Source organism: Cynocephalus volans, chromosome 14 (genome assembly GCF_027409185.1).
Source record: "Cynocephalus volans isolate mCynVol1 chromosome 14, mCynVol1.pri, whole genome shotgun sequence".
Taxonomy (NCBI): Eukaryota; Metazoa; Chordata; class Mammalia; order Dermoptera; family Cynocephalidae; genus Cynocephalus; species Cynocephalus volans.
Genome location: NC_084473.1, coordinates 71,102,978 through 71,117,976, shown reverse-complemented (window position 1 = coordinate 71,117,976; position 14,999 = coordinate 71,102,978). Strand labels below are relative to the sequence as shown.

General features: G+C 49.8%; 1 protein-coding gene across 6 annotated transcripts in view; it reads left to right on the top strand.

Annotated features, from left to right (window-relative positions):
• DCTN1 (dynactin subunit 1) overlaps positions 1-9,037 on the top strand; it is a 29,866-nt gene extending 20,829 nt beyond the window's left edge. For all 6 annotated transcript variants that reach the window (XM_063079002.1, XM_063079003.1, XM_063079001.1 and 3 more), the window contains 21 exons: positions 40-118; positions 229-388; positions 472-576; positions 760-951; positions 1,035-1,151; positions 1,383-1,535; positions 2,143-2,303; positions 2,409-2,577; positions 2,837-2,905; positions 3,150-3,212; positions 3,324-3,473; positions 3,634-3,795; positions 3,879-4,010; positions 4,231-4,356; positions 4,590-4,732; positions 5,014-5,180; positions 6,749-6,882; positions 7,001-7,193; positions 7,455-7,534; positions 8,058-8,147; positions 8,558-9,037. In XM_063079002.1, coding sequence (XP_062935072.1) covers positions 40-118; positions 229-388; positions 472-576; positions 760-951; positions 1,035-1,151; positions 1,383-1,535; positions 2,143-2,303; positions 2,409-2,577; positions 2,837-2,905; positions 3,150-3,212; positions 3,324-3,473; positions 3,634-3,795; positions 3,879-4,010; positions 4,231-4,356; positions 4,590-4,732; positions 5,014-5,180; positions 6,749-6,882; positions 7,001-7,193; positions 7,455-7,534; positions 8,058-8,147; positions 8,558-8,695 — 2,783 coding nt within the window. In that variant the 3' untranslated portion in view covers positions 8,696-9,037. The remainder of the gene's footprint in view (positions 1-39; positions 119-228; positions 389-471; positions 577-759; positions 952-1,034; positions 1,152-1,382; positions 1,536-2,142; positions 2,304-2,408; positions 2,578-2,836; positions 2,906-3,149; positions 3,213-3,323; positions 3,474-3,633; positions 3,796-3,878; positions 4,011-4,230; positions 4,357-4,589; positions 4,733-5,013; positions 5,181-6,748; positions 6,883-7,000; positions 7,194-7,454; positions 7,535-8,057; positions 8,148-8,557) is intronic.
• Positions 9,038-14,999: the final 5,962 nt, after the last annotated feature.

Sequence of the window (14,999 nt, the reverse complement as noted above, 5' to 3'; positions counted from 1 at the left end):
GTGAGAACTATGTGTAAAAGTGTTAATGGTCTTCCCCAGGCTCAGATGGGGCTGCGTCCAGTTATCAGCTCAAGCAGCTTGAGGAGCAGAATGCCCGCCTAAAGGATGCCCTGGTGAGGTAGGGTCCTCCTCACTGCTGGGCTGTGATGCTCACTGTCCTGTCTCCAGATGTGTTAAAGCACTCATTGCCCAGTGACTCACACTGTCCTCCTTCTCTCTTTCCCACAGGATGCGGGATCTTTCTTCTTCGGAGAAGCAGGAGCATGTGAAGCTCCAGAAGCTCATGGAAAAGAAGAACCAAGAGCTGGAAGTCGTGAGGCAACAACGGGAGCGTCTGCAGGAGGAGCTGACCCAGGCAGAGGGCACCATTGATGAGCTCAAGGAGCAGGTCCCTTGCCCAGAATCCCCCTACCTGCCTCTCCTAAGGCACCTTCCAGCAGCTCTTATCTCTGTTTTCTCCCTGTAACATAGGTGGATGCTGCTCTGGGTGCCGAGGAGATGGTGGAGATGCTGACAGACCGGAATCTGAATCTGGAAGAGAAAGTGCGGGAGTTGAGGGAGACTGTTGGGGATTTGGTAAGAGAAGAGCAGACCCCTGACTCCTGACCCTGACAGAGGGTATCTTGAAGGGCTTTGCTGACAGAAGGATTAACACATGACCCCTGACCCTTGAGCAGGATGTGTGGTGAAGGGACCCATCCTAGTCTTGCTACCCTGACACTGCCTTTCCTTTACCCCATCTACCTTGTGGTGTCCCAGGAAGCAATGAATGAGATGAACGATGAGCTTCAGGAGAATGCACGTGAGACAGAACTGGAGCTGCGGGAGCAGCTGGACATGGCGGGTGCCCGGGTGCGTGAAGCCCAGAAGCGTGTGGAGGCAGCACAGGAGACAGTTGCAGACTACCAGCAAACCATCAAGAAGTACCGCCAGTTGACTGCCCATCTACAGGTACCTGCTGACCCCCTGCTGCCCCCCCACAATCACCCTGGGCTCCTTCATGCCCAGCTGTGCCTCATTGTCTGTACTCCCAGGATGTGAATCGTGAACTGACAAACCAGCAGGAAGCATCTGTGGAGAGGCAGCAACAGCCGCCTCCAGAGACTTTTGACTTCAAAATCAAGTTTGCTGAGACTAAGGCCCATGCCAAGGTCAGGAAAGTGGGTGGGCCTGAGGAGGAGGGTGTTAGGGAGCCTGGCTTGGGTATGGCTGTGGGCTGACCTGGTATGGGATTCTAGGCTTCAGATTCCTGGGGGAGAGGGTGCTTTGTGTGGTGGTTTGGAAGACTCCTGGCCTGGCAAGAGACCTGGTGGAGGAAGGTATGGTAGCTCTGGGACTGTCTCCACCCTGGCTGAGAGCCCTCCTCCCTGTCTACCTCACAGGCAATTGAGATGGAATTGAGGCAGATGGAGGTGGCCCAGGCCAACCGACACATGTCACTGCTGACAGCCTTCATGCCTGACAGCTTCCTTCGGCCAGGTGGGGACCATGACTGTGTCCTGGTGCTGCTGCTCATGCCTCGTCTCATTTGCAAGGTACGGACAGTCAATCACGACAGCAGTCTGTTGAGCTTGCTGTGAACCAGGCATTGAGGATGCCCAGTGAAGACAGCAATCAACGTCTCTGTACACAGAAAGTTTATGATGTGGTGGAGAAGCACACAGTCAGCAAAGTCACAAATGAATGTAGATTACAAATTGTGTGTTAGGAAGGAGAGGTAGGTTCTTTGAGAGAGCACAATTTGGAAATCTGATTTAGATGGGGGCAGGATGTGATTGAAGGAATAAGCATTCCAGCAGAGAGCCAGAAGGTGACTAGGAATTAGTGGGAGCATGATTGGCAGGATAGCATTCTCGGTGGAGAGAGAGCAGGAGCAGCAATTTTGAAGTCAGGAAAGAGCTTCTTCCCACTGGTCTCACTGCCCATTCATTCTCACCACCTAAATCCTCACAACCTCCAATAATCACATCATTACCCTTTCCCCATGCAAGACTCCCCATCCATCTAAAAGCTATTTTTGCTTTCTCTCCCATGTGTGTCCATTCTCCCCATATAGTTGTTAAGTTCTATGTCCTATATTCCTGAGTCTGTGTTCTCCATCCTCTGCTCTGAGTCCCTGGTCCCTGGTGTTTCTTCCCACAGGCAGAGCTCATCAGGAAGCAGGCCCAGGAGAAGTTTGAACTAAGCGAGAACTGCTCAGAGCGGCCTGGGCTGCGAGGAGCTGCAGGGGAGCAGCTCAGCTTTGCTGCTGGGCTGGTGTACTCGCTGAGTCTGCTGCAGGCTACACTACACCGCTATGAGCAGTAAGTGACTCCTGACCTCCACTCTAGGGCCATGAGTCCAGGATTGGCTGGAACTGAGATTGCCTGGCAGATGCTGGCTTCACAGAGCCCTTCTCTCGTCTCTAGTGCCCTCTCTCAGTGCAATGTGGATGTGTATAAGAAGGTGGGCAGCCTCTATCCTGAGATGAGTGCCCATGAGCGCTCCTTGGATTTCCTCATCGAGCTGCTGCACAAGGATCAGCTAGATGAGACTGTCAATGTGGAGCCTCTCACCAAGGCCATCAAGTACTACCAGGTCTGGGGCAAGAGGGAGGGAAGCTTTGATCCGATGACGGCTATTGCCAGTGTATTCAAGGTTGTGTATCCCAGGCTGACTGCTTGAGGCCTGGTTTGCTCTCAGATGAACTCAATTGATGATCAGCTCCTTGAGGGTTTTAGATTCTATTGTACCTCTGGAGACCCAGGATGATCAGGGCTCAGACTATGGTTTGGGAAGAATTCACCCCCCTTCCAGGGTGTTAAGGCTATCTGTTTTCTTTGTCATCCCTCCTCAGCATCTGTACAGCATCCACCTTGCTGATCAGCCTGAGGACTGTACCATGCAGCTGGCTGACCACATTAAGGTGAAGTGTATGGACCAGTGGTTGAACCCCCTATAGAGATCAGAAGTGGTGGACATGAGATTAAGATATCAAGCCCCGTGGGGTATCAAATAAGACTGGGACAGAGTCACCAAAACCAGATCAAGGAAGCCAGAGGACCCACTTATGTATGGGGGTCAGCAGAGAGTGGGGACATCTTAAAGATGATGATGGGGCAGAAGGGCTTCTGTTGAAGGCTAATGACGATATGCTTCTGTCCTCATAGTTCACCCAGAGTGCCCTGGACTGCATGAGTGTGGAGGTGGCACGGCTGCGTGCCTTCTTGCAGGTGAGAGCACATCTAAATCTGTGTGAGCCCCTCTTCTTTGTGAGTCCCTTCCTCCTCACTCCCAGCTGTAATGCTACTTGGTTTTCCATTCATTTCCTATTTCCTGAGTAGGGCGGGCAGGAGGCTTCAGATATTGCCCTCCTGCTCCGAGACCTGGAAACGTCATGCAGTGACATCCACCAATTCTGCAAGAAGATCCGAAGGCGAATGCCAGGAACAGATGCTCCTGGGATCCCAGCTGCACTGGCCTTTGGACTACAGGTTTAGCGCTGCCAGTGGGGAAGGGAAGGAAGCTGAGTAGAACCAGGAGGGCCTAGAATGTTAAGATCTGGAACTGATGGGGGACAAAAATGGTTTTAGGGTAGCTGGGAACTGTTTTGCTAGACCCTGGATAGGCTTCTGACTCTGCCTTGTCATACAGGTATCCGACACACTCTTAGACTGTAGGAAACACTTAACGTGGGTGGTGGCTGTGCTGCAGGAGGTAGCAGCAGCTGCTGCCCAGCTCATTGCCCCACTGGCAGAGAATGAAGGGCTCCCTGTGGCTGCCCTGGAGGAGCTGGCTTTCAAAGCAAGTGAGCAGGTAGGCCTAGATGGCTGGTCAGAAGGTGGTGGGGGAGTCAGTGTCCAGTGTGGGGCTTTCACTCCTGTCCATGGCTCCTGCAGATCTATGGGACCCCCTCCAGTAGCCCCTATGAGTGTCTGCGCCAGTCGTGCAACATCCTCATCAGCACCATGAACAAGCTGGCCACAGCCATGCAGGAGGGGGAGTATGATGCAGAACGGCCCCCCAGCAAGGTGGGTGAAGATTTCCTTGAAGGGGCCAGGGGCGTGGAGGAACAAGACTTGCAGAGTTACTGCTAGTTGTGGGAGAGCGGAGAGATAGGAGGAAGGCATCTGGAGAACACCATCCTGCCTAAAAGGCGAGAAGGTTTTCCCTGGGACTGGATCTCTCTGAAAGGAGCCCATTAGTGATCTCCTTTCTCCACCCCCACCCTCTGACCCACTCATCCCTTAGCCTCCCCCAGTTGAGCTGCGGGCTGCAGCCCTTCGTGCAGAGATCACAGATGCTGAAGGCCTGGGTTTGAAGCTTGAAGATCGAGAGACAGTCATCAAGGAGTTGAAGAAGTCACTCAAGATTAAGGTGAGGGTAGGGTAGGCTCAGGATCTGGGAGCCAGGGAGTATGGTGGGACCCAGGACAGCAAGGAGTGTTGGGGATTGGGACTGAGATGGCTTCAGGTTGAGGGGAGAAGTGGGGACTGCAATCAGTCGGAGCTTTAGTGAACCCTCAGGGAGCTTTCTGTCTCATGGTCTAGCCGAGGTTCTGGGGACCTGGGAGGATGTAAGGGAACGTGAAGCTCTCTGTCTTTGTCCAGGGGGAGGAGCTGAGTGAGGCCAATGTGCGGCTGAGCCTCCTGGAGAAGAAGCTGGACAGTGCTGCCAAGGATGCGGATGAACGCATTGAGAAAGTCCAGACTCGGCTGGAGGAGACCCAGACGCTGTTGCGGAAGAAAGAGAAGTCAGGCACCTTCCCTGCATCCTTGCTTCCTTCAACTCTTCCCTCCTACCGGAGGCTCTCTGCCTCCTGTCCCATCCTCTTACCCAGGCCCTTTTATAGTGCGACTCTCCCCATTTTCCTTTCCCACTGCCAACCCTGTTGTGTCATCCCAACCTAAGCCTATGCTGCTCTGCCCCCAGCTCCTCACTAGCAGGGACTCCTCTAGGTACCTCTCAGGACTGAATAATTAGGGTGGGGCCATGAGGAGGAGACATTGTCCAAGTCCAGATTCTCTTTCACAGAGATTTTGAGGAAACGATGGATGCACTCCAGGCTGACATTGACCAGCTGGAGGCAGAGAAGGTAGAGCTAAAGCAGCGGCTGAACAGCCAGACCAAGCGCACGATTGAGGGGCTCAGGGGGCCACCTCCCTCAGGCATTGCTACCCTGGTCTCTGGCATTGCTGGTGGTAAGTATAGTGGGATAGGCAGTGTGAGCCCAGACGAGATTGTCCTCTTCTGTCCTTGGCCTCAGTTTGACTTCTGCCCCCACCCCCCGCCGATCCCCTGGATGTTCAGCCAGGAACATGCTTGCCCAGTTTGACTCTGTGCCAGCTTTCACCAAGTTTTCACTTCCCCTGAAGATATGTGCACAGTTCTTCTGACCAAAGTAAGGCATTACCAAATTGTCAGTGAAGCTCAGGATAACGACGACAGTTGGCCTCTAGTAGATGTCCCTTCTGGGTCTGCAGTCTGGCCTGCTGTTCCAGCCCTATATACCAGAGGGTCATTAGCCTGCAGCAGGCTGGGCTAACTCTCCTGGGGCATCCAGCCCTGTCTAATGATGCCTGCTCTTGATTGTTCCTCTTCTTGGGCGCTGCATTGCCCTACTGAGTTCATGTGGCTTCATTCTGTGGTGTAGTTGTCTCTTCTATTGCTGAATTCTTCCAGTTTTACTTGGGGCTTGTGTTCTGACCCTTGTTTAGTCACTCAGTATGGGCAGGGCTACTTACCATGAATTTTTCTGGCTCCCAGGCCCACTCTCCCAGTTTCTTGACTAAGGAGGTGGCTGCTGCCAATCCTGGTTCTTATCTGCTCTATAGTTTGTTTGTTTTTTTCTCTCTTCAGTTACTTACCCTTCTCACCCCCAGAAAACAAACTCCTTGCCTTGGAATTAAATACTCAGGACCTGTGTCTTGTCAGCTGACCTTACATAGGGCTTTATTCTCATCAAAGTCCCCATTACTGGTGCCCCTTGATCTTGGGAGGTGACCAAGTGCTCTCTTGACTTTAGACTTCCACAATACAAACATCTCCGTGTTCTTTGGAGGGAGTCTCCAGAATTACCAAAGGCTCTTTAAACAAATACTGGTTCTGAATTTATGATACTTGCCACACAAAAAAGGGATCTTTTGCCTCAGAGCAATGTGGAAACCTGAGGAGCAAGGGGGTGCATTTTCATCCTCAACTTAAGCTTTGCTGCTGGTGAGCACTGAGACTGCAGACATACTGGGGTGTCTGCAGCATTCCCCATGCCCTTATTGGAGATGGAGTATGAGGCAGGAGCAGCCTCAGGCCCCAAGTGCTTCCTCCAGCGTATGCTCACGTTGCCATTCTTTCTCACACATTGCACGCTGGTTTGTGTCCTCACTCCCCTTTGCTGTCTTTCACATGTACCTGCTCTTCCCCTAAAGATGGGGGCAGAAGCAAGGTCTTATTAGAGAAAATATGATGATCAGGAAAAGGGTTTTCCTGCAGATCATGTCCAGGATTACTCTAGTGTGTCTCCTTATCGCCTAAATCATCTAATTCCTCTCTCCTCTTCCTCCCCTATGGGCTATACCGCACACAGAAGAACAGCAGCGAGGTAGAGACCCATCGCTCTGGGGGTTATTGGTACTGGGGGAGCAGGGTGAAGCATCCCCCTTTAGAGCAGCCAAGACTGGAGGTGGGAGGGAATGAGGAAAGGGGAAGAGCAGGGATGGAGTCCATTATTCACCCCTCCTGGAGTTGATGACATTTGTTATGGTATCCACAGGGGGCACCCCTGGGCAGGCTCCAGGATCCATGCCAGGCCTGGGGCTGGTGAAGGACTCACCACTGCTGCTTCAGCAGATCTCTGCCATGAGACTGCACATCTCCCAGCTCCAGCATGAGAACAGCATTCTCAAGGTGAAGGGGCCACAGGGAGGACTGGGGCAGGGAATGGGGTGAAGTCTACCTGTCTCATGGGTGATAGACAGCAGGGCCCATCTAGCACCTCTTACTGTTACTCTCTTTTTCCCCACAGGGAGCCCAGATGAAGGCAGCCTTGGCAGCCCTGCCCCCTTTGCATGTTGCAAAGCTATCCCTCTCACCCCCTGAGGGCCCTGGTGGTGAGCTAGCAGCTGGAGCACTATATCGTAAGACCAGCCAGCTGCTAGAGACATTAAATCGGCTGAGCACACATACCCACATAGTAGACATCACTCGCACCAGTCCTGGTATGTACCCACCAACCCCTCAGACAAATAATACAACCCCTTCCCTTGCCCTATGGACTTAGCCCTTGCCCAGTCAGTCCCCACCCTGTAGAGGCTCTTTGCAGCAGTGTTCTTTGGCTTCAGTATTCAGTTTGCTTGATTCACTCACTTTCTCTTAAGTGCCTGCTCCACGAGAGGATCAAGTACCTGCACTCCTGATCCTTTCCAATATAGCTGCCTGCCTGGGCCTCAGTGGGCCTCACCAGCTTTCCTTCCCTACAGCTGCCAAGAGTCCATCGGCCCAGCTTATGGAGCAAGTGGCTCAGCTCAAGTCCCTGAGTGACACCATTGAGAAGCTCAAGGTCAGCTCAGACCCTGCCCTTCCCCTCCCTACCTCAGAGCATTCACTGGTGGAGCCAGGCACTTCCAGAGTTCCTCTGGGCCCAGCCCTGTGCTAGATAGCACATTGGGGAGGAGGGGGTACAAGGGAAGGCAGAGTTTTTGCCTTGGGAGCTCACTGTCTTGATGCAAGCAGAAGACAGATTCTCATCAACAAAATGGATGAGCTAGAATCATCTTTAGAGTGAGTGGTTCATGCTGCAGCCTCTGTCAGAGCTGAGATCACCATGGGGCTGGAATGGTTGGGCATGGCTTTCCAGAGGTGGTAGAAACTGATTAAAGGATAAAGTTCTGTAAAGTAAGGAGAGAGTTGGAATGAGGATGGGATTGGAAGTGAGAGCAAAAGTATGGTGAGAGATGGGACTGAATTTCTGCCCCCCCCACCCCCATATTAGTGTCTCTGTGAAACCAGGGAGGTTTTATGTTAGCCTGTGGGGGTGGGGGTGGGGTCCCCTAAATGAACCCATCCTGTCTTCCCCTCCCCAGGATGAAGTCCTCAAGGAGACAGTATCTCAGCGCTCTGGAGCCACAGTCTGCACTGACTTTGCCACTTTCCCTTCATCAGCCTTCCTCAGGGTAAGGGTGAGCATGGGGCAGAATATGGGACAGTGTGGAGGGCTCCTGGAGGGAGGGCCCCCAGAATTTGAAGAGGCCTCTGGAGTCTTAGGTCCAACAACTGCACACCCTGGGTTATCTGGCCAAGTCTTACTTGTAAAAACCTCAAAAGTGCTTGCAGTGCTTCCAGAAATTGCAATATTTTAGCAAGTGAACAATATCTTCATGACTTTTGACACCAAAAGGGACTCAAAACTTGCCAGGCTGTGTACCCCATTCTAATTTGAAAAATGTGATCACCATGGCCTAGGGACTCAAAAACCTCAGTCTCCCAGGGGCCACCTTGCTCTCAGTGCTTAGGGACCCTTTCAGTGGCCCACAGCTCACGTGAGCCCCTGACCTGGGGTCCTGTTCCCCTTGCCAACCCCCAGGCCAAGGAAGAGCAGCAGGACGACACGGTCTACATGGGCAAAGTGACCTTCTCATGTGCAGCTGGCCTTGGACAGCGACACCGGCTGGTGCTGACCCAGGAGCAGCTGCACCAGCTTCACAGTCGCCTCATCTCCTAAGCACTCCTTCCCTCACTGCCCCCTCTGGCCCTCAGCCTTTCTTGTGCTGCTCTGTTCAATGCACAGCCACCTCAACCAGCCCCTAGGTAGAACCATGTGGGTTAAGCTATTCCAGCCCCATTCAGCTTCATTCCCATTCTGTTAGTGCTCTGCCCCTGTCCCTTGACCTGGTTCCCCCATTCCCATTCCCTGGCCTCTGCCATAATTTGCTGTTCAGCTGCTCCCTCCTTCCTGGGGGGCCTCAGGGCATGTGGGGGGTAGGCTGAGACCCCACCACCAAAGGTTGAGTGAGGTTCCCCTGATTGAGGACTTCACCCCTTGATTAAAGCAACTTCTGCTTCAGTGCTTTCTGTGTGGTGTTGAGAGTGGGACTTGGGCTATTTGGCTCAGAGCAGGAGTGGAGGAGAAGAGATGCTGAGGAAACTTTGGCTGTGTCAAATTTGAGGGCTCCTCTCTATAGTGACCAGTAGAATGCTGGGTCCCTCAAATTCATTGCAATAAGTTAATTAAAGGGAAAAGGGCCAGACTTAGGGCTAGGCACCTAAGTTCATTTACAGAGTTAGGAGGGCCAGGAGTGTGTTGCCTCTGCTCCCTTGGGCTTCCTCTGCTCTTCAGTGCAGATTTTGGAGCTGGAATAATGATGTGATCACCACCCCAGCCAACTTTTTGGTGTAGGGGCCAGAGTTTCCCCATGAGACCTGGGTCCTCTCAGAGAGAGATATTACTAAACGAGGGAAAACCAAAGCAGTGTACTAGTAAGGAAGGATAGAAGTTACAAAAGCTACTTCAAAACTCCACTAGAAATTAATATTGCCTGGGGAGCTTTTTAACAAAGGTTGCACTCTCTATTTAATAAAGATATAATTTTTAAAAAGAAAAAAAAATTTACTATTTCCAAGTATTAACCCAGACCTACTGAAAATACCTCAAGGGTTGGGACCCATTAGGCTGGTGAGCAGCGCCCTAGCATTTTAGAGCTCAGCCTCAATTTAGTTTAGTTTAGTTGTCTGGCTCCTTGATACTCTGGAGAAAGAAATCCAGCCCAAACTCCCAAAGGGCTCTGCTCCAGATGGAGAAAGAGGCCCTTGGCACTTTGCAGCAGTCCAGGTAGGCCAGGCCCTCTGCGCATGTCCTTCCTCTCTTGAGGGGAAGAGGCAGACAGGAGAAAGGGAGTACTAGGGTGGGAGTCCAGGGGACATTCTCAATTAGAGCAACCTCCAGAAAGGTCAGTAGGTTGTGACATTTGAATACCTGCTCTGTACCTTAGTCTTTGTCAACTGGGGTTCCAAGAGAAAATGGTTTGAGTGACTGGCCTCAGTACTCTCAAGGACAGTACATGGTTAATACCATTCTAGATGCATAAGATATAATGTGTTGCGTATAAGGGATGTCTTAGGGTGTTAGGGCTAATTCTCACAGAACTGGTGTGTCTTGATGCCAGTCTTCATCTCACCTGTCCAAATTGGGCTCCTCTACTGCTAAGGAAATCATAGATGATGCTGCCTTTTCCCTGGGATTGGATTGTGTTCATGTCCTTTCTACCCAGGCTGCTGACCAGCCTTCTGATTCGTGGTTAGGACACTGAGGGCGAAGACTGGGCAACTCCTGGTAGCACTTTGAGAAGAGAACAGGGCTTTTTGTTTCATCCTTTTCCCTTGGTGGTAGTCTCTCATCACTTGAACTACTGCTCTCCTGAATGCCAGACCCATTAATCCAATTACTTGTTGGCTACCTCCCCATGAATGCCCCACAGGCGTCTATCTCAAAGTCAGCATGTCCAAACCAAAATTCTCTCTTCTGTATCCTGGATGCGATGAGCCATAAGCCTGGATATCTTTGACTCCTTCCTCACTCTCCTTAGCTAAATTACTCTCCTTAGCTAATTTAGTTACCCAGCCCTGTTCAGTTCTTCTTTCATTACTGTCTCTCAAATCTGTTTGCTTTTTTCCTCCTACAGCTAACTTTGAGTATAATTTCTTGCTCTGGGTACTTCAGCAGTGTTTAAACTGGTCACCCTGTCTCCATTGCCTCGCGTCATCCAGTTCTCCACATTGATGCCAGAGGGACTTTTACAAAATGCAAACTGGGCCATGTCACTCCCTGCCTTAAATCCTGAAATGGTTCCTCGAACTAGATTTTTAAAAATTTAAGTAAAATCCTGAAATGGTTCCTCCAAGTGTCTAGAATTTAAAATTTAAATTCACTAGAATGGCACATGAGGCCATCCATGGTTTGGCCCAGCTCTCCAGCCTCTCATGGGGCTACTTCTCCACATGTACCTGGTGGTGCACCTTCAGCGAATTCCTTCCTTGCCATCCTGTGCACTCTCAGCCCTCTTCCCACCACCTAGAATGCCATCTACTTCCTTCCCTCTACTCCATCTCCCTACCCCCACCCCAGCCCATTCTTCAACTGACATCCTGTTCATATATGGAGGTAGCTCTGGCATTTCTACTTCAGGAAATTTCCAATCACTGTGGCCTGTTAGGTGCTTCTCTTCTGGAAGCAGCAAAGAATATAGACTTTTTTTTCCAAGTATGCTTGGATTCAGTTGCTTTGTAACCTTGGCAAGGTTTCTAATTTTTGGTCTGTTTTCTTACCTGCAGAATGGGAATAATGATACCTTACAGGGTTGTTGAGAAAGCTAGATGAGATAAAGCATGCAAGCATCAGGCACTGTGCCTGGCTTGCTTCTTTTCTTCAATATGTGCTCCTGTGATACTACTTTATACCAGAAGGATCTGCTCCCATTGTAACTGTAAATTAACTCCTCTATCTCCCACTTTAGATACATTGAAATTTGCTTTAGGTTGTCTTCCATGTCTGCATGCCCCTAAACACAGGGGAAGGGCACATGTTTGAGGAGGAAAATGATGAGTTTCATTTTGAGTGCCTGTTTTTGAGGTGCCTGTTTGAGTTTGTGGTGCCTGTGAGAATGTCCAAGTGATATCCAGTTGGCAGTTGGATCCAATTGGATCTGGAGCTCCAGTTGGATCGGGAGCTCAGCAGAGAAGTCTGGGTTGGAGATAAAGTTGGACCAATGAGTTGGGAGTGTGTTAGTGGTGATTGAAGGCACGATTTGGATGAGGTCACTGTCTTAATTCAGGTTACTTAAAAAACCAAACCTGAGGCAAAGCTTCAGTGCTATTGCTTTATTGGAAGGTGCAATCCCAGAGCAGTGAGAGTGAGGGAAAGAAGACGAAAGGTTGGTTATAGTGCGTTTTCCAATGCTTCACAAAGGCAGCTGGTCACTTGCCCACATGGATTGGTCACTCTTCACAAAGACAGCTGGTCACTTGCCCACATGTAGTCCACATGAATGGACTGCGCAGAAACACTGTTCCTGGCTAGAACATCACATTGGGGTTGATGGAGAAATGGAGAGGAAATTCACCTGCTCTCCCTCCTGCCCATCCTCTACTGCTCAAAGTTTGCCCTGGGAGGTATTAGCTCCCCCTCACTTTCTGAGATTATGTTACTTGGTCAAAGCCAGATTCCATGCCCTGAAGCATGGCATTTCATCCAAGTCCTGAAGTGGCAAGGGGAACAGGATGTGGGCACTGGCCTTTGGGAGTTGATCATGGCAGAGCAGGCAGTTGGAGGCCTTGGAGTTGGGTAAGGCTGAGAGAATCTGAAGCAGCAAGTCATCTGAGGTGAGTGTATAGAGGGAGGGAGAAGGCAGAGTCTTGAGCAGCTCTGAGAGTTAAAGAGCCCACAGCAGAGGCTGAAGGAGGTTCCACTGCAAGCAAAGGACCCCCCAGAAAAAGTGTTGTCACAGAGCCAAGGGAGGAGAGGAGAGACTGAGGAGCTCAGAGGGCAAGTGAGTTCTGGATAGTAGTCATTGTGATTCGCAGATACCTGGTGAGCTAGCTAGAGTGGTCTCCATGGGATAGAGGGGGCAGAAACTGGGATGTGGTGGCAAGAAGGGGAGAGAGAAGCTGACATGCACTACTGTGTCCCAGGTGGCATCAGTTCTTGCGGAATTGTGGAGGTGGATGGCCAGGGGATGACCAGGCAGATGACAATGGGAGTGATTTCTGGAAACTGGGATGTGATGGTGGAGGAGAGGCCTGGTAAGGCACTCTGTGTACCAGGGGTGGTACATAGTGTGGTAACAGTCACCTTTGATCCATTCAAACCCGGAACTGCCAGTGCGATAGAACCAAACAGACTAGCCGGCTGTTGGCAGGGGCAGGGTATGAACATTCTCAACTCTGTCCCCTAGAAGCCCCTCTCTTTTTGGGGGTTGTTGGGCAGATTCCCAGGACCAACATCAGCTTCCCCATCATGGAGGTAGCTTTGTGAAGTAAGAATAGGGTTCATATCGCAACTCTTCCATTAATGAGCTGTGTGAACATGGTGAAGTTGTTTAACCTCTCAGCTTCAATTTCTCTATCTGTAATATGAGGACAGTAGCACCGTCTGCGGGTAGTATTCCTCAGGTAATCATAGGAAAAAATAAATGAGATAGCATGCTTGACACAGGCGCTCAATAAAAAAGGATACCTATGAGAGGCTTATATTAACAAATGAAAAGGAAATGAAGTACAAGTATCCATATTCCCAACATGTACACTAGTGACAGAAATAATCGTATTTTGAGCCCCAAAGGATAAGTAATCCTTGGTGCCCCAGCTTTCAGCTTGTTTCTATGGGTCGTTACTATCTTATTTTCTACCATCCAGGCACTGTTTCCTCCTACTCTTAGCAGGTCAAGACTGAGGGACAGTTTAAACCTGGTGGCATCCCCCTTACTCTCCCCCTCAATTTGAGTTCAACTCTTGATTCATGTTTTCTGTGCTGCCCCACAGTGGGGACCAGGGGTGGGGGCAACACAAAGACCCGAATCTGCTGCTGGCTAATCCTAGGGAATGTGCAAGTTCCCAGAGCTAAGGTTCTGCCCTGCTCAGCCTTGGGGCTGAATGGGAATAAACAGCAGGTATGCTTCACAGCCCAGGTGTCAAGTTGGGGAAGCTTTGTAGCACTGATAATCTTGGTACCTGTTAAGTAGGCCCAGGGTACCTAGAGAACTCAGGGTCTAAAGGTGAGTGGCCCCTCCTGCTTCTCTGTGGGTGTAACATAACACCACATGTAGTCAGCTCCTCCTCTATGTATATGCAGAAGCATGTCCATTCACCCAGCCTCCTCCATCTCTATCACGTGTGCTGGTCAAAACAAGTACCACTGCTCCCAAGGACAGACAGCCTCTTCTGCTAAGGCCCTCAGAGGGAGAGCTTGGGATGTTTGGCGTCTGTTCCTCTCCAGAAGGCTGTGGTGTTTGGGTGTGGGAATTGGACTCTCCTTTCTCAAATGACCAGTGCCAGAGTAAATATATGTCTCTCGCCCTGTGTTTATTACTTTTTATTATGGAAATTTTTAACTTACAAATGTGGAGAGTAGAGTGTAATGAAACTCCATGTGCCATATTTTTGTTTCACAGCTGATCTTATGTCATTTATATCTCCTCTTCACTCCCCTCTCCCCCAAGATTATTTTGAAGCAAATTCCAGACATTTCATCCCAAAGTATTTTAGTATTCCTAAAAGATAGCGCTCTTAAAAAAAGAAAACTACAATATCATTATCACACCTAAAAAAATTCATCAAATATCCATTGTTTAATTTCTCTGATTGTCTTATAAACGTTTTGTTTTGTTTTACAGTATGTGTATTTGGGTAAAGTTCAAGACAAAGACTGTATACTAAAATAGTTATGTCTTTTGAGTCCCTTTCCCCGCATATTCTGTTACCATTATTGCACCAAAACAATATATGCTTTATATGCATTCTTCTTAAACTTCTTTTCATTATGTCGGCAATTCAAGTACATAATATGTTATCTTGAGAATACAATGAACACAACATGGAGGAAGATTGTGAACATAGGTTCCCAGTACTTAGTCACTAGTGATAGTAGAGATTTTCCTTTTAGTGTTTTCTGTTGGAATTTAAAGATGCCCTGCCATTGTTCTGTGAGAATAGAGCTGCCTAGAAGGGGAGTGCAATGAAAAACAAATGGACTCAAAGTTAGGAAGAGATAAAAAGATGCAAGTCAAGGAGAGAGAATATATTTTGAAACTAAATACAAGAATTTTCTTCATTCAGAGTGTAAGCATCCAAGTAGGTGCTAAGGAAAGAAATTGTATCTTCTTATTTCTTCCTCAAATTGTCCATTAACAAACCAAATAGCACCCACTGACCTGAGGAAGGGAGCTCTCTTGGAAGCACTGCACAGGAAAGGTAGGAAAGAGGGAAAGGAAGGTGGTGACAGAGTAACTTGCTTTTGAGGCACTCTAGGAGGTGGG